Source organism: Falco biarmicus, chromosome 4, assembly GCF_023638135.1.
Source record: "Falco biarmicus isolate bFalBia1 chromosome 4, bFalBia1.pri, whole genome shotgun sequence".
NCBI lineage: Eukaryota > Metazoa > Chordata > Aves > Falconiformes > Falconidae > Falco > Falco biarmicus.
Genome location: NC_079291.1, coordinates 75,622,604 through 75,643,449, shown reverse-complemented (window position 1 = coordinate 75,643,449; position 20,846 = coordinate 75,622,604). Strand labels below are relative to the sequence as shown.

The following is a 20,846-nucleotide window of genomic DNA, read 5'->3' as shown; positions in this document are numbered from 1 at the left end:
CCAACCGCGCAGGACTGATGCCCAGAGGGTCTCAGCCTCCGAGTGCCCCCCTCATGAGCATCTAACACCGCTTCTCTGTTCAGGTTTGAGGCCTTGTTCACAGAGCTGGAGCAGAAGCGGGAGGAGCTGGGCATCGCCAGCTACGGCGCCTCGGTCACCACCATGGAGGAAGTCTTCCTGAGGTGGGCAGGAGCGGTGGGGTGCCATCAGGTGACAACCGTTCCTCGTGTGCTTTGGCAGTGGCGATGTCCTCCTACACAGCTCTCCAGGGCACCAGTTGGGGTTTGCCTCATTGGTTTGGCTTCCCCAGCTCAGAACAGCTTGGTCCTGTCTGAGTCTGCATTTCATCACCCGCTTTCCCTTCTGGCACAGGGTTGGGAAACTTGTGGATTCCAGCATGGATATCCAGGCCATCCAGCTGCCTGCCCTCCAGTACCAGCATGAGAGACGCTCCAACGACTGGGCCATGGATGACTCCAGCAGCCTGAGCGGCATGACGGACATGACGGACGACAGTGGGGCACTCATCACGGAGGACTGCTCCAGCATCAAGCTCAACACGGGGGTGAGTGTGGGGGTGTTGGTACCACAGGAGAAAGGAGAGGGCATGTGAAGGGGATTTTCGGAGCAGGGTTACCAAGTGGAGCCTCCCCCACGGCTGGTCTTGTTGCGTCTGGTTTGGAAGATCAAATGGGAATCTTCAGGGCAAATTATTTTTAGGGTTGTTGGGGTTGGTCACTGCTGTCTTCTTCATGTTAGTCCTGAGGTGTACAGAGATGCTGTTGAAGGTGTCCCAGGTGATCTAAAGTGGTTTTTGCCTGCTGTTGCTACATCACTTGGGATTTTCAGCAGGGAGATGAGAAAAAACATCTTCCTTCCCCTGATAGGCTTGTGTTTCAGATCGCTGGCAGCCCTTCATGGCCTGCTGCCTATGCACCTGTGATAAATTTCCTTGCATTTCTCAAGGGCACATCTCAAAGGCAGAAGGGGAGAAAGATGTTTCTAGGTTTAAAAAGCAAAGAAGGGGCTGGGCTGGGAGCTCCCAGGCGCCTCAGCCCGGTCGCTTTGGCAGGCAGCCGTGTTGCAGTAATCCTATTTGTGAACCTCAAATGCTGAGAGGTGGAGGAAGGGAAAGGTCATGGCTGAAGCTGCTTTTAACACCTGAGATCCCAAAGAGGCTGAATCCCATGGGGAAGCCATGGAGTCTGACGGGCTGACCTGCTGTGCTGGAGTGCAAGTCGCTTCCCTGCTAATCGCTTTACAGTCTGGGCTGGAGAGCAGGCTCTGCCGCGGGCTTGCAGGCTACCTGCGGGACGGGGAGGTGGGTTTGGGGCTGTTCCCCCCATCAGCTGCGTGGGGCGATGTGGCCAGCGGGGCTGCCTGCAGCTGGCAGGGCTGGCGCTGACTGGGCTCCCCCTCTCCCAGTTCTACCTGTGCTGCCAGCAGTTCTACGCCATGTTCATGAAGCGAGCCATGTACAGCTGGCGCAACTGGAAGATGGTGGCAGCGCAGTTCCTCGTGCCTCTGATCTTCACCGCCTTTGCCCTCATCGTGGCCAAGACCTTCCCAGGCCCCAGGGACTCCTCCCTGCTGAGGCTGACACTGGAGCCCTACGGCCAGACCATCGTGCCCTTCAGTGTCTCGGCTGCCTCGGGTCTGTCGCAGAGGTTGGCGGAGCAGTACGCGGAGCTGCTGGATGCCCAGCGCCAGTCGCCGCTGGAGGTGCTGGGTGAGGGTTTGCAGGGCGCCCATGGAGCAGGCGATGCCTGGCAGGAGCCACGGGCTTCTCTTGCGGGGGCCCTTGGTGTGGGTGGCTCAGGTCCCGGGTGGGCATATCTGACGTATCCCCTTGTATCCTCTCCTGTGTGGGAGAGTCCCACTGTGGGCAGGACGCCTCCTCACCGGAGCAGAGCTGTGTTCTCCAAACCCCTGCGTTTGTGGCCGTCACTGGGGCAAGGGTGGCTCACTGGGGCTGGGGCTGCTCGGTGTGCCGTTGGCCCCCGTTAGCGCTCATGTGATCGAGCCTGCTCATAATGGCTGTGGTGTCTGGCAGGTGGCCTGGACGAGTACCTGATCTCGAGAGCCTCCGAGGAAGGGGGAGCCTTCAACGAGCACTACATCACAGCTGCCTCCTTTGAAGGGGCTGGGAACCGCACTGTGGTCACCGCGCTCTTCAACAACCAGGCGTACCACTCCCCCGCCACGGCCCTGATGCTGGCCGACAATGCCGTCTTCAGGGTACTGGCGGGCCCCAACGCCTCCATCACAGTCACCAACTACCCTCAGCCCCGCAACATCACTGAGAAGGCCAAAGACCAGCTCATGGAGTATGTTTGATGGCACAGCGCCTGCTTTCCTGCTGGGGCTCGTGGCTTCCGTGGGTGCAGATGGGCCTGGTTGTGCTGGCATCAGTGGAGGAGCCAGGCTGGAGCTTCTCAGACCCAAACGTTGCTGTGGCTGTGCTCAGGAGGGCAGGAGAGCAAAGCTCTGGAGGTGACTTACCTGCCTGAGCCTGGCAGCCGCATCACCCCATGCACTTATCCCAGTGGCTGGGTGTTGCCCTCCGTATGCTGGCTGGGGTTGGTTTTCTCTGGATGCTCAGAGCAGAGGGGGCTGCGTGGCTGTACACTTCACAAAGTCCTGCAGTCAGGGTCTCCAAACCTCACCTGTACCAGAGGGGACATGCATGGGACCTCACCGAGGCAGGGTAGAGGTTTGTGGTGTGCAAGGTGGGCCGTGCGTGGGTGACGCTCTTCTTACTGAGGTGCACTTTTATTGTGGGGTGTTTCTTCTGCATGCTGGCTTGCTGGGTGAGTGTAGCCTCCCTGAGAAGCACGGTGTGGGTGTGCTGTCCCCCCGTAGCCTTGGCATTGCCTTGAGGAGCTGTCCCTGTCCTAACCTGCCCCACTGCTCTCCCCGCAGGGGCCAGACCGGGTTTGCCATTGCCATCAACCTGCTGTATGGCATGGCCTCGCTCGCCAGCACTTTCGCGCTGCTGCTGGTCAGCGAGCGGGCCATCAAAGCCAAGCACGTCCAGTTTGTCAGCGGCGTCTACGTGATCAACTTCTGGCTCTCCGCCCTCCTCTGGGACATCATCAACTTTCTCATCCCTTGTGCTCTAATGCTGGTGAGTCAGCTCTGATGCCCTGTCTTCCCCTTGGGTGGGAGCTCTGGGTGCTGCTCCTCTGGGAGAGCTGGGATGCGTGTGGGTGCAGGGTAGAGGATAAGGCTACTGGCATTGTCTCAGTTAGTCGAAAGGATGGGCAAGAAAGCTGTCCCTTAGTCCTTCTGGGAGCTGTGTCATGGCCAGCCAGCTGGGTCAGTCAACTGCAGCCTCTGGCACCTGAATGCTTGTTTGTGGGCACTAGAAAATCTCAAAATACATGGGAGCATGGAGAGCGATTCCCCAGATCTGCCCTTCTGCATTCTGGTCTGCAGAAAGAGAGCTTGTCTTGGGGACAGGCGTGGGCTGCTGGTAGGAACCGTCAGTGCGGTGCTGCCATTACCTTGCTGCCTGGGCCACTGAGACAAGGGCAACATCACTTGTGGTCAAGACAGACATGCATTCTACTCACATTGCTGTGCCCCAGGTGATATTCCAAGCCTTTGACGTGCAAGCCTTCACCCAAGACAGCCACCTCGTTGATGTGATGCTGATCTTCCTCCTTTATGGCTGGGCCATCATCCCCCTCATGTACCTCCTTAGCTTCTTCTTCTCGGTGGCAGCCACAGCCTACACCCGTCTCACCATCTTCAACATCCTCTCAGGCACGGCCACCTTCCTGGCGGTCACCATCATGAGCATCCCAGGTGGGTCGCTGCCCTCCGTGCCTGCCCAGCACCGCACCCTGCCATCACCAGGAAGATGCAGCCCCCAGGGGGACTCTCATCCCAGGGCTGTCCCCACACCAGCAACAAAACTGCTATGACAGTCCATTCTCACCCATTAAACGTGACAAAATCTGTTGGTTTTCCTTCTGAACTTGGAAGTATCAGGGTCTTTCTCTAAAACCAGCTAACTCCCAATCTGTTGTTCCTCCTGTGCTCTTTTTTCAGAACTGGGCTTGGTGGACCTCTCCAAAACCTTGGATAAAGTCTTTCTCGTCTTACCCAATTACTGCCTGGGCCAGTGCATCAGTGACTTCTACCAGAACTATGAGTTCATTCAGTTTTGTACCTCCTCTGTTGAAGCCATCTTCATCTGCAAGGCGTTTAGTGAGTCTCTGTGTTGGTCCTCACCTGCCCACCCCACCGTAGCCACACTGGGAGGTCTCTGAGGGGTGGATGGTGGAGCTGGGCAGTATCACGGGGCCTCTAACCCAACCTGGGCAGTAGCTCCAGGTACCATTTTAAAGTAAAAACTAGGCAGCATTTGACACTCGTAGGTGATCCAATTAAGGCATCTTTTCCTTACTAATGATTTGGAGGAAAGCTGGGGTGAGGGAAAGTTTCATAAACAAGTAAAGAAGTCCCTGTCCCAAGAGTGACGTTTTCTCCTCTGTGTGCCTCCACTGGGCATCTTCTGCCAGATCCCCTCCAGACCGGAATCTTCCTGTGGGAAGCATTGGAAAGAGCTGTGGGCAGGGAGCCAGTGTGAGCTGGGATGGAAATGAGTGTTGGAAAGAGCTGTGGGCAGGGAGCCAGTGTGGGCTGGCATGGAGATGAGCCTGGCAAAGCCTTGGGCTCACAGCTTTCCGTGCCCCTCCCCAGAGTGTGGATTGATCCAAATCTTGATTTTGTTCCATCCCTGCTCAGATATCAGTTATCAGATGAACTACTTTTCCTGGGAGACTCCTGGGATCGGACGATACCTGACCTCCTTGACCGTCCAGGGTTTCTCCTTCCTCTTCCTCCTTTTCCTCATTGAGACAAACCTTCTCTGGAGACTGAGAACTTTGGTCTGTGGCATCTGCAGGCGGCGGAAATGGGTGAGCTGAAGCATGTGGAAGGGAGAAGTAAGATGCCCCCCAAACCAAGCCCAGGAGTCCCTGCGAGCTGGAGACAAGCTCCCTTCACCTAAATCACTCTCTCAGGGAGCATTCCTGGAGCAGGTGGCTTGGAGGGGCCAGTCCTGTTGACTGTGTGGGTTGGCAAAGGGAGGGAGAGACGGCTGATCAAAGGGATGGATTGTGTCTGGGTTGGGGGCACTGGAAGAATTCATTTGTCCCACAGCAGCCAGGTGGCAGAGTGTTTTTTCTCCCCTGTTTAGGTGGCACTGCTGAACAGGGTATCTGTGCTGCCGGAGGACCGGGACGTGGCAGATGAGAGGAAGAAGGTTTTGGAGTCACCACCAGAACTGCTGTCATCTCTCAGCAGCCCTCTGGTCATCAAGGAGCTCACCAAGGTGAGGAGAGCGTGGCCCTTCCTCAGCACCCTGCTGCTGGCTGAACCATGGTCCTCACGGGGCTGGTAAAGCCACCACTTGCCTTGCTGTGCCACCAGGCAGTGACTGGCATGGCTTGTGCATGGTCTCCTCCAGGTCTACGACAGCCGGGAGTCCCTGCTGGCGGTGGACAGGATCTCCTTGGCGGTCAGCAAAGGGGAATGCTTTGGCCTCCTCGGCTTCAATGGAGCGGGCAAAACCACCACCTTCAAGATGCTGACGGGTGACGAGAGCATCACGTCAGGGGATGCCTTTGTGGACGGCCACAGCATTCTGGCCAACATCAAGAAGGTACCAAGGGCTGCAGGGGCGGAGGGCAGTGTTACACGCAAACCTGCGTCTGGCTGGGCTGGGCCACCTCGCGAGTGCCTCTGAGGAGGACATGGTGGCCGTTGCCAGAGGTTGAAGTAATATCCCAGGGACGTTGTGTCCATGTCTGGCCCAGCTCTCCGTTATCTGGCCACGGGGAAGCAGTCCCCTCTCCGCTGGGATGACAGATGGGGGTAACAAATGGGAGCCAAACCTTGCTGGGGTGGCAAACCCTTCATCAAAGGGTTTAGCTCCGTAAGTTGGAAAGGTGAAAAATGTGAATTAATGATCACAGTTGGGTGATGGTGTCTCAAAAATAAGCAGGTTGAACCTTTCCAGAACCCCCTGCTAGAGGTCTCCTTGCTGGGAATTACCCACTGCCCTTGGAAAAGCAAGGGATGAGCAGGAATCAGGCTTTCAGTTCAGTCCCTGGATAGCCCTGCCACTGTCAAGCCCAGACAGCGTCAAGCAAGGAGAACACAGGCAGGGTCTGCCCTGAAAGCACGGCCCTGCTTGCTTCTTCCCCTGCCCCTCGGCCTTCTGCTGGGCTCTTGTCCCCAGAGGAGACCAGGACAGGGGGAGCAGGGTGCTGTGGTGGGCTGACCCTGGCTGGGAGATCTCCAGCGTGGCTCCTTCCCATGGGCTGCAGCCCTTCACATGCTGCCCCAGCGGGGGTCCCCCCCCCCAGCACAGGCACAGCCCCCCAGGCACAGCTGGCCCCAGGGGGGTCCCCACGGGGTCCCCATCCCATCCCAGGCTCCTCCCCACGGGCCCTGCCGGCAGCCGCCCCGTGGGCTGCGGGGGGGGTCTGCGCCCCCTGGCACCCTGGGCTGGGGCACAGCCTGCCCCGCTGGGGGCTTCCCCACGGGCTGCTGGGGCACCTCTGCTCCGGCGCCGTGAGCCCCTCCTGCCTCCTCCTCCACTGACCTTCGTGTCTGCAGGGCTGTGGCTCTCACATGATCTCTCTCCTCTTTTCTGCTGCAATTTGTTGTGCAATATTTTTTTTTCCCCCTCTTCTTAAATACATTACCCCTGAGGCACGGCCAGCAGCAGGTCCAGCTGGGAGCTGTCTGGCGTGGGCTCTGTGGGCTCCGTCGGGCACAGGGGCAGCTCTGGCACAGCCCCCCTGCAGCCCCCTGGTACCAAAACCTTGCCACGCAAACCCAGTACAGGTACAGACCTTCCAGTGCTTTCTTTTTCCCCAAGAGCCTGGGCCACCTGAACTGCCCCCGCACAATGATGGACGAGCTTGGGAAACGCAGCACGAGGCCACACAGTTGCCATCCAGAGCCGCTGCATGTGTCCATCCCTGCCAGACTGGCTGCTCCAGCCACCAGGGGCTTTCCCTCTCATTGCTCCCGTGGTTTCACAGGGGCGGCTCAGTCCCTGTCGCTTTGAGCAGAAACCTTGTGGAGATGCAGCTAAGCCCTGTGGGTGCCGAGGCACCTCCTGGCTTGGGGACCTTGCAGAGACTTGCCTGTGAGCTGATCCCATTGGGCTCTTCTTGCCCCAAGGTCCAACAGCGGATCGGCTACTGCCCGCAGTTTGATGCCCTCCTGGACCACATGACGGGCCGCGAGACCCTGAGCATGTACGCCCGGCTGCGGGGCATCCCCGAGCGCTACATCGGCAGCTGCGTGGAGAACATGCTGCGAGGGCTGCTCCTGGAGCCACATGCCGACAAACTCGTGAGGACCTACAGGTAAGAGGAGCCATGGAGACACCCTGTGCCCCTTGCCCTTCGTCTTGTGTGGCTCTCCCTGTGCTCATATTGGGTCTCTGTCCCCATGCCCGTCTCCTGCAGTGGTGGTAACAAGCGGAAGCTGAGCGCTGGCATCGCCCTCATTGGCGGTCCCCCCGTCATCTTCCTGGATGAACCCTCCACCGGCATGGACCCTGTGGCCCGGCGTTTGCTCTGGGACGCAGTGACACGGACGCGGGAGTGTGGCAAATCCATCATCTTCACTTCCCACAGGTGACGCTTGTCTGGGCAGGCGCTTGGCGTGAGAGGTTGGGGAGAAGGAGGGAGGGTGCTGGGGTCCAAGGGATGGGACCTGCCTCCAGAGCCTGGGGGGGGGCACTGCCTGCAGCCGGCAGTGGCTGCTTTACCCAGATCTCCCTCTGAAAGTCCAGAAGCTTCTACTGTTCTGCCTTGGTGCTCCTGCCCCTGAACAAGCCCTCTTCTGTCCTGCAGCATGGAGGAGTGCGAAGCGCTGTGCACGCGGCTGGCCATCATGGTGAACGGGCAGTTCAAATGCCTGGGCAGCCCCCAGCACCTGAAAAGCAAGTTCGGCAGTGGCTACACCTTGCTGGCCAAAACGCGGAGTGAGGAGGAGGGCGAGCTGCAGGCCTTCAAGGCCTTCGTGGAGAAGACTTTCCCAGGTACCATTAGCTGCCAGAGCTGTTGCCCTCCGAGGGAGGGCAGGGTGCTGGGCGAGAGCTTCAGCCAGTTGCCTAACACAGAGCCTCTCCTCGCTTGTCTCTACCAGGCAGTGTCCTGAAACACGAGCACCAGGGCATGGTACATTACCACTTGACCAACAAGAACCTCAGCTGGGCACAGGTAAGCAGGTGCTGGAGCACGGCTGGTGCGGGACGAGGCTGGGGGGGCACAACCCTATTCCTGTCCCTTAGCATGCTCTTGATGCTTTGCTTTCATGCTCGGCTCATCTTCCTTTTCTTCCAGAGCCACTCTCTGTCCAAAATCCAGGTGATACATAAAACCCAAGCAAATTAAAAAGTGGGTTTCTCCCCAGCCCTTTCCCACCTCCTGGCCCAAACAGGTCACCTGCGCAAACAGCCAGCGTGTGAGCATCCAGGACTCGCCATGTGTGCTGAGCCAGGACCGCTCCATCCCACCCCCCCCAACTGACTGCCCCTGCCCACAGCCCTCCAGAGGGAAAGCCGCGTCTCCCTGGGGAGCAAGAGCTGATTTTGCCATTGTTTGTGCATCTCAAAATATTGCATGGAGGCTCTGGAGGGTGCTGGAAGGAGTGTGTTTGCTAGCTGCATCCTTCCCACCCTGCATCTCCCTGCTGGGAATGCAGCACTGGTGGACACAGCATCAACTCTGCTGCTGCTGCACGTGGGCACTGGGGCTGCCACGTGCGGGGCTACGGACATGGGCTTTGCTGAGCCACAGACCCGGCTGGATCCCAGCCCAGGGGGATATATAAAAACCAGGGGGATGGGGGGTGTGGAGAGAGATTATCTGTATACAGTGTAAACAGTTATACATATAGTGTATGCAGACAGTTATATACTGTCGATACATGTTTATGTCTAGGTAGTATACATATATATGCATATAATATACAGATAGTTTTTGTACACAGTATATACATTTTTATATCTGTATATATATAGTTTTTTATCTATTATATACATATTTTATATTTATAATGTATTGAGCTGGGATCCCAGCCCAGGGATATATTTAAAAAAAAATACATTTGTATATATATGTTTGTATCATATATATATATGTATATGTAAAATACATATTTTAAAATGGGGTCAGGTGCTCTGCTAAATAATCCATCTTCTGGCTTACCACTGCCCTCCTGCCAGGGGAGGTTTCCCTTCCCCTGGCTCTCCCTGGAGGAGAAGGCTTCCTCCGCTTTCTCGGCTGCAACCCATGGGGTTCTCCCGCAGCTGAGGTACCCTGCAGTAACTGCCATGCTGTCCCTTGCAGGTCTTCGGGGCCTTGGAGAAAGCCAAAGAGAAGTACCGCTTGGAAGACTATTCGGTGAGCCAGATATCCCTGGAGCAAGTCTTCATGAGCTTCACTCGCTTCCAGCACTACACAGAGGACAGAGGGAAATGAGCAGAAGCCCCCACTGGTGCCCTTCGTCACGGACTGGCCCTGCTGCCTAAACATAGTATATATAGAGACAGTAATTTATATATCGGCGTGTCTTAAATAATGTATAAATGTAAGAAACTTTTCACCGGGGAGGGGGGAGCGGATGGCATCGTACCTTCTGCCGTGGGGAACACCAGCGATGCGTGTGCATCGCGTGCTGGCACGGGTCTGTGTGTGCGTGTGTGTGTGCATGTGACACTCCCACTCTCCAGCCTTCACTCCCATCTAGACAGCAAAAAAAAAAAAGCTCCAAAAGCAGGGAGAAGCCTGGATGGGTGGAGAGGGGTGTTGGGGGTTGGGCTGGCAAAGGAGGAGTGGGATGCTGTCCCCAAATGGCACCACACTCCCCGCCCCCCGCGCCCCTCTTCCCTGCCCGATGCTCATACCCATCAGGACGCTGCTTCATGGTCTTTGCCCGCATGTCGACGTGTATTGTTAGGTGGTTTGCTCATGGTTTACCAGGAGGCTGTCAAATAGCTTAGACCCAAACTGTTCGCTGGGTTAATTCGGGTGTGCTGTGGTTGCCCTTAGAAGCTCGTTGTGTCTAGCGGGAGGGGACAAGGCAAGGCTCCTGTGGGTCCCCTTCGGCATGGCAGAGGCTGCATCTCCTTTAACTCCTTGGAAAATGCTGTCCCCTCCTGCTTGCTTGCCTGTGGGTGGAGGCAAGCCCGTCCTGAGGAGCTGGCAGCGGTGCCGGGGGAGCTGGCTGCGCGGTGCTGGCACGATGTGTTACTGGTGAGATGCCCAGAGCTCGGCCCCTCATACAGCACGTGGCGGGTACAGCTGCAGAGGCAGAGCTCGGGCTCAAGGCAGCGATGGGCGAGAGGTGTCGCAGGGTGCCTGGGGACGCTGCTGGGCTCGCTGTTGCATCCATGAAAAGGTTTAGGCAGCAGCACTGCCCTGCAGAGTGCTGTGCAGCCACAGGACTGGTTGCGAATGCCAGAGGGGCTCTCCCCTTAGACCCCACGCAGCTCTGACCAGAGCCTGCCCATCCCACATCCTCCTCCTCATCATCATCCCCTCCGCACCACGCCGGGCTGCTCTGGCAGCGGACAGGGAGCAGCAAAGGTACCCTCCTGCCCTTTCCCAGCCACAGGGGATGCTGCTGGGCATGGTGCAGTAGGCACCAGCACTGCCCAGCCCTCCACGGAGGCAGAGGCAGCAACTGGGATTTTCTTTTTGGCGTTTCCCAGTGGCTGGGTTGCTTTTTTTGTTTTACATCCATGTTGATTCTTGTCTGTCCTTAACTAGTCCCTGTGTCACCTAGGGGCAGTCCCCTTCGGGCCGGCTGCTCCGTGATCAATGCAGCGCTATTTGCACTATAGTAATACACACAATTGCACATAACTAAATGAATTAATATTTATGGCGAGGGTGCTGATTCCCTTCTAGTGATTGCATTGTCAGGGGTTGGGTTGTATTTTTGGGTTGGGTTTTTGTTTTGTTCCTGTGACTGGACTCATTCTTTCCTGTTCCATTTTTTCCCTTTGCCTAATGTTGTTCAAAACGATGGTGCATCATGTTACTAAGAATTTCCCTGATCTTAACAATGTGTGTTTTTATTAGTAGGCAGCCAGCAGCTGAATGGCATCCCTGGAACGCCTTGGTGTCCATCAGAGCTGCTGGCACGGAGGGTTTGCTACCTGGGAGCATCCCTGCAGCTGGCAGAGCCACCCTGGGGCAGCTCTTGTGCCAAAAAAAAAAAAAAGGGGAGTGCTTTCTGGTGGGAGGGTGCCTGGAGCCACCAGGAGAGTGCTGGGACTCCCAGAAGCTGGTATTTTTGGGAAGGGGAGCTACAGCAGGATGCAGCAGCGCCTCCAGGGCTTTGCCTGGGATGGGGAGCAGTGAGACACTAAATTGCCACAGGCTGGCAGCACCCTGAGCACAGCAACAACAGGCAGGACAGCAGAGACGCCCACCACCACGTGCTGTTGGGGTACTGGTGACCCCCCTGCAAGGCTTGGTCCTGGGGCAGGTAGCACAGGGGCAGCATAACCCCCTCCACAGGGCCCATGAACACAGTGGAGAAGTCAAGGGCAAGGATGGCATCCCGCAGCACCAGCCCCCCACCATGGGGGCCATCCCAGCCTGAACAGTCTTACCAAAGCAGCATTCCTCAGCTGCACGGTGCTGTACCAGCCCTGCCAGCCCCATTTCTGTTACAGCTGCAGGACCAGGGCTGCTCGCCGGGCACCAGCAGGTTCTGTGCTGGCAGCATCATGGCTGCTGCTGGCAACGCTCTGGCCGCCCAAGCCACGGTGGGCGAAGCATCACAGCTGCTGCTCCTCTCTGGCTGCAGTGTGTGGTTGTTAGTCCCATCAATAGGAATAATAAAGATGATTTTTTTTTTTCCAGTGGGTGTTTCCTGGCCTCCTTTGGAGTCCCAGAGCAGCTCCAGCCCTGGTGGGTTGGGCTTAGGCTGCTCAGGCTGTGCTGGCCTTCTGCTCTCTGCTTTGGGGCACGGGGAGGGGGGGGAACAACAGGGGTGTCCTCCAAAATCTGACCTGGAAGGGCTCAGTCCAGCCTGGAAAAGCCCATGGGCTGAGGGGTTTCCTGTGTGCCAGAGTGCCTCTGGGAGCAGAAGGGGGGGGCGCCCATTCCTTCCACCACAGGCAGCCACAACCACCCTCTCTTCGCCCCCCCCAAAGCTGCACCCCAACAGCCACAGGGGGAGACTTGGGGCTCAAACTAGCTTTTGTCAAAGCAATTTCAAGGGTTGCCCTGGCAGTGGGGGGCTGGCCTTGGCACCCTCACTCCTACAGCTTTACCCATCTACATACCACAGTCAGGTGCTCAGCCCCCTGCCCATATGCCACCCCCCCAATCCCAAACTTACACCCAAGGCAGCACCAGCCCCCAGCTAAGCCCGGGGAGATGAGGCACCACTGAGGCAAGGATGCAGCTCCAAGGAAGGCAGGGAGATGCACCAAGACCTTCCACCTCCAGAGCAACATGGTATCTGCTCAGCAAGGACGCGGCCATGAGTGTGTCCCCCCCCCCCCGCACAGGGATGCCCTCCCTGCTCCATGCCAACCCAGGGCACCATTCTATACACCAGCTGCTTTGCCACCTCCTCCCCATCCCACAAGTGCCTCTCCACTGGCAGTTTGAACGCTTTATTGTCTGGCAGTCCTGCTACAGCACCTCGCTGTCCTCCCCGTGGCTACAGCCGCACCAGGGGAATCTGCTCCCTCATCCCCAGCATGGCACCACAGTGTCCCTGGGAGCTGGAGGCTGCAGGCGCTGCAGCAGTCCAAGAACTGGCACTTAAGGAATCCTGGCTGGGGCCACACGCTGCTCCTCCACGCTGGGCGCAGGGAGTGGGTGCCCAGCTGGGCAGGGCTGTGGTCCAGTCCCACTGGCCTCGCTGGGCTGGCAGCGTGGGTCACTTGATTTCGGTCATCTTTTAAAAACGTGGTTCTAAAATCCCACCAATTCTGGGCTCTGACCAGATGGTCTCAGATTTGTTTCTCTTAAAAAAAACAAAAAAAAAAAACAAACCCAAACCTTTCTTCCCTTTTATGTGCAATTTTCAATTTTGGCTAGAAATTGCTGTGCCCACCACTCCTCCAGGTCAATGGGAACAAAGTCTGAAAGAGAGGGGAGGAAGAGAGGAGAGCATAGGCAGAGCAGCTGGAGCAGAGCTCTGGGTGCTCCCCAACCCAACCATTTGCCACTGGGAAACAACAAAGACACCCCAAGATTTCCCCCACCCCTGTGCCCTGTCCCCAGAAGGCCAGGCTGGGTTTGCAGGGTCCTTCTCTTCTTGGGGACTTCTCAGCCACCGCAGCACCCCCCAGGCCGCATTTGTGGCCCCCGCTCAGCTCCGTCTCAGTGTCCCCATCCCCGCTGGGCTCCAGCTTGGTCCTGCTCGGCCCCGGGAGAGGCAGGTCCCCACAGCGGGACCCGGGGGGCTACTCTCCAGCATGATGCTGAAACCACCTTGGTGACTGGAGAGAGTGTAACTTCCAGAAAAGTCATCAGTCACCCTGCTTGCTTGGGCTCCTCCAGTGGGGCATGGTGGGACACCCCCACCACAGTGCCAGGGGCCAGCTGCTCCTCAACACACCCACAGCAGCCTCAGCACCAGCAGGATAGACTCAGCCCAGCCCCTCTGGTGCATCCAGCAGTGAGATGATCCTCCTCCCACCACTGCAGCCCTGCTCAGGCACCCAGCTGAGCCCACACCAGCTCACTGCACCCCTGAGCCCGACACACCAAGTGCCACAACTGCTTCTCACTTACTTTTCATCAGTTCAGGGTTGGGGGTTTTCTCTACATACTGCACGGGGCCACAGGCGCTCTCCCCACTCCGGCTGCCATCCAGCTGCTGCTCTACCTGCTGCCAGGCTGGAGGGGGGGGGGAACAGGCAGCGGGTGGTTTTGGGATGGGGCTTTCCCAGCCTGGGGGGCCGCAGGAGGTGGTGCAAAGGAGGGCAGGGACCCAGGCTGGGGACCCCATCCCTGCCACCAAGGTCCACAGCACAACAGAGCTGCCTCAAGAGGAACCCCACATGCTCCAGCCCCCCCAGGGTGTGGCAGCAAGGGGGTGCCTGCCCCCAGGGACCCTCTGCCCTCACCTTCATAGACAAAGCGGACGTTCTCCTCATGGGCCAGCGTGTAGCACTCCTCGGGAGCCGAGACCTGCTGCAGCAGCACCTGCGGCCTCTTGCCGTTCACTCTGTTGAAGACTAGTTTCTGGGCTGGGCTGCCGAGGAAAGCAAGGCAGCAGTGAGGGGGCAGCTTGGAGCAAGGACAGGGGCTGTCCAGCCACCCTGGGTTGCCCCACGACACACACGGCCCTGGCAAAGCCAGGGGCACTGCCGCAGCCAGCCCACCCTGCTCAGCCCTGTCCCCAAGGGCACCAAAAGGGACCCAGCCCTCCGGGAAAGGGGGCTCCTACACAGGGAGGGGTGCAGGCAAGGGGAGCTCCCCATGGAAAAGCACAGCCTGCCCATCTCCCACCCATCTTCCAGCCTGGCACCAGGCACAGTCCCCAAAATAAAAATAATCTGTCACCAAAATTGCTGAAATAATCAGGAAAATAGATATGGAACCCAGCTAGGCAGCGGGCAGGGGCACATGCCGCTCCGCAGACCAAGCGCCCGCGTTTACTGGAGCGGCCCCAGCCCCCGGGACGTCCCCAAGGTGCCCCAGGGCTGGGACCAAACCGGCTGCCAAGTGGGAGCAGGTCAGGAGCTGGGCCCGGGGGCCAGCAAACCCGGGCAGGGCCGGGGGCAGCCGGGCCCGGGGGCACTTGGGGCTTGTCTGCCCGGCCCGGGAGCACGGGACAGCGGCGGCGCCACGCTCCTCACGGGACAAAGTCTAAGGGGCCCTGTGAGCACAGGCAGGTCACAGTCTGCAGGGCGAGAGAGCGTGCAGCCCCTGCCCACCCTGCCCCGGGCGGGGTAGCCCACCCCCCCACGCGTGGCGGGGGGCAGCGGGCAGGCACACACACGCCCCCGCTGCACCCCGGGGGAACCCTTCCTCACCCCTTCGGAGGAAGCGGGCAGAGCCGCCCGGACCCGCCGGCGGGGGCTGCCTGCCCTGTCAGCACGGGGTCTCCCAAGTCTTCCCCCCTCGAGGGATGGAGCCGGGACCCTCCGGCTGCCCCCCACCCCCGCCTCACAGCTCCGGCTGCTGCTGCTGCTGGAGGGGGGCAGGTCCGCCCAGCAGCCCCCAACCCTGCCCGCGGCCGCACACCGGGGTGGCGCAGCCGGTGCCTCCCGGGGGCGCTGCACAGCCCCAGCCTCCCCCGGGGGGCGTCGCTGCGCACTCGGGGCCGGCAGCCCCCCGCCGCCTGCACTTTGCCCGCTCCTCCGGTCACAAGCCCCATTCCCCCGCGCCGGTTGGCAGCGGCCTCTACCCGAACCGCCCCCCCCGGGGATGGCCGCCCCCGGTCCCCCCCACGCCACACGCGGGCGGTCTCCGCGGGGAGCGGGCGGGGGGTCCGGCGTGCGGACACCGACCGACGGCCCCCAGCCCTGTCCCGTTCCCCTCCGCCCCCCCCCCGGCCCCTCCCCCGGCGGCGCGGCCCGGCCGCCCCGGTAACCTTTCCCCAAGGTCACGGCCACCGCCGGCGCGGGGCTCACCTAGCGGGGGGCCAGGCGCCGGGCTGGAGCCGACCCCGCAGCTCGCCCAGCTTGCTGCTCTCCACTGCCTGCTGCGTCGGACCTGCGGGCGGCGGCGGGGGTCAGGGCGGCCCGGGACGGGGACGGTGCCCCCCCGCCCCCCAGCCGCTCGCCCCCCGCTCCCCGGTACCTGTACGGCGCTGCGTGGCCAGCTTGCTGGGGCCGCGCGTCAGCGTGTACATCCTGCGGCCCCGCACCGGCCCCGCACCGGCCCCGCCGCCCCCGCCCGAGTGCGGCCCTCGCCCCCCCCCGGGCCTTTAACGAACCGGGCCGGCCGCCGCGACACGCCCCCCGCCCTTAAAGGGCCCGCGCGGGACGGGCGGGGGGGCCGCGGGGCGGGGGGCGCCCGCAGGGGGAGGGGCGGGGGGGCCGCACGTGGCGCCGGGGGAGGGGTGGGAGAGGCGGGGGGAGGGCGGGAGGCGCCTGGGGGGTGTGGGGGACAGGTGGGACACGCACCTGACACGTGGGGCGTGGGGACACACATGGGAGACGGGCGGGACACAGCGGGGGCACGCGTGGGAGGGGTGGGGGGAGGCACGGGGCACATGCGGGGCGTGTAAGTGACACACGTGGGGTGTGGGGACACACAGGGGACGCACCTGGGACACATGGGGGGCACACATGGGATGTGGGGACAGACGCGGGACACATGGGGGGGCACGCGTGGGGTGTGGGGACGCACATGGGGCACACGGGGGCACATGTGGGGGACACATGGCACATGAGATACATGGGGACACACGTGGGACATGGGACACGGGAAATGAATGGGACATGGGCACAAGTGGGACGTGGGGGCACACGGGGGAAATGCATGGGACACAGAGGGGACGTGTGAGATGTCGGAGCCATGGGACACGCAGGGTACACACAAGGGACGTGGGGACACAGAGAGGTCAAGTAGGAGAAAGGGCCCGGGAGACACGTGGGACAAGATGGCACAGGCACGCAGGGAACACTGGAGTCACAGGGAACACAGAGGGGACGTTCAGGAGACAGGGGACACAGGGAGGACACGTAGGTGTCACCCCTGAGACACGTAGGGCCCAGGCAGGGGATAGCGAAGGGGTGCAAAGGCAGGGGCTCAGGTGCCACCGCCATGGGGACAACACTGTGACAGCCCCAGCGACCCTCGGGCACGCAGCCCCGCGGTCACGCCTGAGAAGGCCGAGGGCCGGCGGGGGGGGCAGAACAGACAGCGGTGCCGCTGGTGTAGTGGTATCATGCAAGATTCCCATTCTTGCGACCCGGGTTCGATTCCCGGGCGGCGCAGGAGCTCCTGGTCTTTTATTTCCCCCCCTTCATTTTTTTGAACGCCCGTGAGAGGTTCCACCCGCGGCGGTGGGGGCGTTCCCCGTGGGGGCGGCTGGGAGCTGTAGTCCCCACACTGCGGCCACCGCCTGCTCCAGCCATGCAAGCGCCCGCGGCGGCGGAGCGCAACAAGGGCCCGATCCTGGCCGTGCTGCGGGAGTACGCGGGCTCCGGCGCCCACGCGGGACCCGGCGCCGTACGGGTGCTGGAGGTGGGAGCAGGCGCGGGGCTGCACGCCGCGCACTTCGCCCGGGCGCTGCCGCAGACCCTCTGGCAGCCCTCCGACATCGACCCCCAGGCGCTGCGCAGGTGAGTGGGGAGCTGGGGGGGATCCCTGGGCACAGCCCGCAGCCCCTTCCCCTCCCGACGCACCCGCGGCCGGAGCACCCAGGCTCCCTAGCTCGCAGCTCTGCTTTATTCCAGGAAAGACCCCAGACCCAGCTTTTAGATGACTGCCCTCCCCGCCCCGCCCCCAGCTGGATGTTTATTTTTTTCCCGAAAAAAACCCCAATATTGAACTCTTGGACAGCCCAGGCTCCCCTGCTCGATGCTTTATTTATTCCAGGAAAACCACAATATTCAACTCTTGGATAGCCCAGGCTCCCCAGGTCAATGCTTGCTATGTTTTTTCCAGAAAAGCCCCAATCCCCAACTCCCAAACAGCCCAGGCTCCCCAGGTCAGGACTTTGTTTTTCCCAGGAAAGCACCAGTATCCCACTTTCCACAAGCGATTCCCACCGGCGCGGGCAGCTGCAGCACTCTATGGTGATGCTGGGTCTGATGCCCAGCTCACCTGGGTGCCGGCCCTGGCTCCCACTCCGACCCACTCCCATCCCAGCTCTGTGCCACCTGGCCAGCCCCCCCGTGTTTATTTGCTCCGTGTCGGTGTGCGTGGGTCTAGCCGCAGCCAAATGCCCATTCCAGGCATTGCATCGCTGGCCTTGGAGGGCTTGGTTTCCATTCAGGAACCAAAAATAAACCCTGGCTCCGCAGCATGGGGAGGAATTCCCTCATTAAAAAAAAAAAAAAAAAAGCCCGGTGGGGAACTGCCAAAATTGTCCCCTGTCCAGGGCCGGTTGCGGCTGGCATCCCACCCATCACCTCCCCGGCAAGCAGCACACACACGCACCACCCTGGCTAAAAATAATTCCCAGGCTGAGGCCGGGAGGCTGCGGTTCCCTGCTCCACCGCCTTGGGAACCCAGACCTGGCTGGGGAATGTGCCAAAAAGAGTATAAATCACACCAAAATCACGCAGCACTGCTGCAGCATACCGGCGGGGTGCAGGCAGTGCTGCAGGCAGCACGGGCGTGTGGGTGCTGGCAGTGCTGCGGGCAGCCTGAGCACGTGGGTGCAGGCAGCATGGTGGGGGTGCAGGCAGCCTGAGCACGTGGGTGCAGGCAGGGCTCCATGCAGCACAGGCGTGTGGGTGCAGGCAGTGCGGTGCAGGCATAGGCAGCACGGTGCATGTGCAGGCAGTGGGGTGCGGGTGCAGGCAGCCTGAGCACATGGGTGCAGGTGCGGGTGCAGGCAGCATGGTGTGGGTGCAGGCAGCACGGTGTGGGTGCAGCCAGTGTGGCACGGGCAGCATGGTGCAGGCAGCATGCAGGCAGCCTGAGCACGTTGGGTGCAGGCAGTGCACACGGAAGCAGCCGGGAGGGCAGCATGCTCTGGCTGCCCAGCTGAGAGGCAACAGCGGGATTTTTTTTTAGGCACTGGGGTCTTTCAGTCCACGTGCTGCCAGTTGTCCGGCTGCTGCCAGCTCTCCAGCTGCTGGCTGCAAAAAAGCAAAGAGCTCAGCAATACTAGACCCCTCACCCTGTGCAGAGCCCCCCCAGGCTATGTTGCAAACACAACCTTATTACTAGACATCACAGACTCCACCTGGGAGCTGCTGCTGGCAGCCAGCACAGGCAGGTTTGGGTCTGCCTGCAGTGGGTGCTGGTCGGGGTGGGGGTGGGGGCATGAAATGCCCTGGCTGGGGCTGATGTGGGGTTTGGTGCCCGCAGCATTGCTGCCTACGCAGAAGCCACGCAGGTGCCCAACATGCTGCCCCCCATCCTGCTGGACGTCTCGCAGGGCTGGGAGACATGGGGGGGCACCCAACCCGCCACCCTCGACCTCCTCGTCAGCATCAACATGATGCACATCGCGGAGCTGCGGTGCACCGAGGTGAGCAGGGCAGGGCTGGAGCCACGCTGGCCCTCGGCAAGTTCCTGTCTCCTGGCCTGGGGGTCCCAGGACCGAGAAGGGAGCTCCCGGGGGGGGGTGTTCCCAGCCCTCTGACCCGGTCCCCACCTCTCTTTTTTCCCCAGGGCCTGTTCAAGGGTGCTGGGGTGCTGCTGAAGCCCGGTGGCGTGCTCTTCACCTATGGGGTGGGTGCTGCTCAGCTGATGCTGGAGATGCTGGGGGCGGCAGATGAGAGGGCAGCTCCAGGCATGGGTTGGGGGGGGCTGGGAAAGGGAGGGCCGGGGTTTCCAGAGGGATCTCAGCCTTTTGGGGCACACGCTGAGCCCGGGATGGGCAACTTTGGCTGTTCGCTCCCACAACGGAAGGGATCCTGTCGTCCCTTGCCCCATCCGGGGCAGGGGCTGCGGTGTCTGCGGTGGGTGAAGTGACCTGTGTCACTATCAGGGGCCATGTCTCTTCTCGCTTACCTCCTGTGTGTGGTGGGGACAGCAGCCCATGGGCTGGGGGGGGACTCGGGGGACACAGCCAATGGCTTGTGCCTGCAGCTCCAGCTTCGTGTCCCGGCAGCCCTACGCCGTGGACGGCCAGATCAGCCCCCAGAGCAACGTGGACTTCGACCGCAGCCTGAGACAGCGGTAGGAGCAGGGAGTGGGGCGGGGGGGCGCAGGCCGCTGGGGGCTGCAGGGAGCTCCCTCCCAGCCTGGTCCTTCCAGACAAGACCTAAAGCAGCGGCCAGGGGGAGCCCCCCCGACTGGGGCACCCCTGGGAGATGGGGGTGCTTTGGTGAGCGCAGGGGTGAGATGTCCCTCTGTGTGACCCACGCCTGTCCCCCTGGCAGCAACCCTGCCTGGGGCCTTCGGGACACGGCGCTGCTGCAGCAGCTGGCCGAGGCCAACGGGCTGCACCTGGAGAGGATGGTAGGTGCTGGGGTCTGCGGGGGTGGGGGGGTGTCCCTGCACCAGTGGGGACCCCCTGAGTCCCGGCTCTGTGCTTCCAGGTGGACATGCCAGCCAACAACAAGAGTCTTATCTTCCGCAAGCAGTAACCTGCCCCAGCAGCACCTCCCATCATCAGCCAGCACCACCCATCATCAACCAGCACCGCCCGGCATCAACCAGCACCGCTCAGCATCAACCAGCACCCCCCAGCATCAACCAGCATCTCCCAGCATCAACCAGCACCCCCCGGCATCAAACAGCATCTCCCAGCATCAACCAGCACAGCTGCCCCCCCCTTCACTGATGCCTCCTTGAGGGGTCACACTGTCCTCATCCCAGTGCCAGCCAGGGCTGGGGACAGCAGCGATGGGACAGTGCTCCACTCACCCCACCTGGGGCTGGGCTGGGCTGGTGGGCTGGTGTGTGGGGGTCTGTCTCCACTGGCCCCTTTGGGGCTCCCTTTGCAATGGGGTGCCCCAACCTGGCCCAGGGAAGCTGCTGCAGCTGCTACAGGGGGCACAGGCGGGGGGGACAGCACGCCTGGGCAGGGGGGAGACTTCTTGCTTGGTGCCAGTTTCTCCAGAGGATGCTGTGGTGATGGCTGAGGGACCCATCCCTCTTCCCCCTGCCCCCGAACTGTGCTGCTGCTCCCCCCAATAAACTTTGGGACTTTGCCCCCCGACCCCCAGCAGCTCCCTGATGCTTTTGGCACTGATGCTG

The 20,846-nt window shown here is 60.9% G+C and overlaps 3 protein-coding genes, 1 long non-coding RNA gene and 1 other non-coding gene across 9 annotated transcripts in view; 3 read left to right on the top strand and 2 right to left on the bottom strand.

The window, feature by feature from the left end:
* The window catches only part of ABCA3 (ATP binding cassette subfamily A member 3), a 31,110-nt gene extending 19,204 nt beyond the window's left edge, over nucleotides 1-11,906 (top strand). Inside the window, exons 17-31 of the mRNA XM_056336269.1 lie at nucleotides 84-182; nucleotides 373-565; nucleotides 1,426-1,729; nucleotides 2,054-2,327; nucleotides 2,923-3,127; nucleotides 3,591-3,810; nucleotides 4,057-4,215; nucleotides 4,756-4,928; nucleotides 5,210-5,344; nucleotides 5,480-5,674; nucleotides 7,207-7,394; nucleotides 7,497-7,667; nucleotides 7,887-8,074; nucleotides 8,182-8,255; nucleotides 9,387-11,906. Coding sequence (XP_056192244.1) covers nucleotides 84-182; nucleotides 373-565; nucleotides 1,426-1,729; nucleotides 2,054-2,327; nucleotides 2,923-3,127; nucleotides 3,591-3,810; nucleotides 4,057-4,215; nucleotides 4,756-4,928; nucleotides 5,210-5,344; nucleotides 5,480-5,674; nucleotides 7,207-7,394; nucleotides 7,497-7,667; nucleotides 7,887-8,074; nucleotides 8,182-8,255; nucleotides 9,387-9,518 — 2,710 coding nt within the window. The 3' untranslated portion in view covers nucleotides 9,519-11,906. The remainder of the gene's footprint in view (nucleotides 1-83; nucleotides 183-372; nucleotides 566-1,425; nucleotides 1,730-2,053; nucleotides 2,328-2,922; nucleotides 3,128-3,590; nucleotides 3,811-4,056; nucleotides 4,216-4,755; nucleotides 4,929-5,209; nucleotides 5,345-5,479; nucleotides 5,675-7,206; nucleotides 7,395-7,496; nucleotides 7,668-7,886; nucleotides 8,075-8,181; nucleotides 8,256-9,386) is intronic.
* LOC130148095 (uncharacterized) lies at nucleotides 8,934-10,077 on the bottom strand. The gene is made up of 3 exons (XR_008821470.1): nucleotides 9,944-10,077; nucleotides 9,673-9,782; nucleotides 8,934-9,564 (listed from the first exon to the last, which is right to left on the bottom strand). It is a non-coding gene; the product is annotated as an uncharacterized LOC130148095 (long non-coding RNA).
* A 751-nt stretch (nucleotides 11,907-12,657) lies between the features above and the next one.
* Nucleotides 12,658-15,976, bottom strand: MCRIP2 (MAPK regulated corepressor interacting protein 2). Of its 3 annotated transcripts, none has more exons than XM_056336272.1 (5): nucleotides 15,819-15,976; nucleotides 15,650-15,731; nucleotides 14,138-14,265; nucleotides 13,803-13,907; nucleotides 12,658-13,147 (listed from the first exon to the last, which is right to left on the bottom strand). In XM_056336272.1, the coding sequence occupies exons 1-5, from the start codon at nucleotides 15,868-15,870 to the stop codon at nucleotides 13,077-13,079; spliced, it is 438 nt and encodes a 145-aa protein (XP_056192247.1). In that variant the 5' UTR covers nucleotides 15,871-15,976; the 3' UTR covers nucleotides 12,658-13,076. The 3 variants fall into 3 exon arrangements, with proteins under 3 accessions (XP_056192247.1, XP_056192246.1, XP_056192245.1); XM_056336271.1 differs by having other exon boundaries at nucleotides 14,138-14,269; nucleotides 15,651-15,731; XM_056336270.1 differs by lacking the exons at nucleotides 15,650-15,731; nucleotides 15,819-15,976 and adding an exon at nucleotides 15,050-15,408.
* A 913-nt stretch (nucleotides 15,977-16,889) lies between these two features.
* TRNAG-CCC (transfer RNA glycine (anticodon CCC)) lies at nucleotides 16,890-16,960 on the top strand. The gene has a single exon. It is a non-coding gene; the product is annotated as a tRNA-Gly (tRNA).
* Nucleotides 16,961-17,053: 93 nt separating this feature from the next.
* METTL26 (methyltransferase like 26) lies at nucleotides 17,054-20,808 on the top strand. 3 transcript variants are annotated; one of them, XM_056338020.1, is made up of 6 exons: nucleotides 17,056-17,308; nucleotides 19,008-19,170; nucleotides 19,314-19,373; nucleotides 19,756-19,823; nucleotides 20,027-20,105; nucleotides 20,186-20,363. In XM_056338020.1, the coding sequence occupies exons 1-6, from the start codon at nucleotides 17,100-17,102 to the stop codon at nucleotides 20,231-20,233; spliced, it is 627 nt and encodes a 208-aa protein (XP_056193995.1). In that variant the 5' UTR covers nucleotides 17,056-17,099; the 3' UTR covers nucleotides 20,234-20,363. The 3 variants fall into 3 exon arrangements, with proteins under 3 accessions (XP_056193996.1, XP_056193995.1, XP_056193994.1); XM_056338019.1 differs by having other exon boundaries at nucleotides 17,057-17,308; nucleotides 19,734-19,823; nucleotides 20,186-20,808; XM_056338021.1 differs by lacking the exon at nucleotides 19,314-19,373 and having other exon boundaries at nucleotides 17,054-17,308.
* Nucleotides 20,809-20,846: the final 38 nt, after the last annotated feature.

Coding starts and splice junctions, on each gene's coding strand:
- MCRIP2 (XM_056336270.1), bottom strand. CDS start 15,393: ATGGGGCTTGTGACCGGAGGAGCGGGCAAAGTGCAGGCGGCGGGGGGC. Junction 13,908..14,137: donor CGTCCGCTTTGTCTATGAAG/GTGAGGGCAGAG, acceptor CCCCCCCTCCAG/CCTGGCAGCAGGTAGAGCAG. Junction 13,148..13,802: donor CAACCCTGAACTGATGAAAA/GTAAGTGAGAAG, acceptor CCTCTCTTTCAG/ACTTTGTTCCCATTGACCTG.
- METTL26 (XM_056338019.1), top strand. CDS start 17,100: ATGCAAGCGCCCGCGGCGGCGGAGCGCAACAAGGGCCCGATCCTGGCC. Junction 17,309..19,007: donor GACCCCCAGGCGCTGCGCAG/GTGAGTGGGGAG, acceptor TGGTGCCCGCAG/CATTGCTGCCTACGCAGAAG. Junction 20,106..20,185: donor GGCTGCACCTGGAGAGGATG/GTAGGTGCTGGG, acceptor CTGTGCTTCCAG/GTGGACATGCCAGCCAACAA.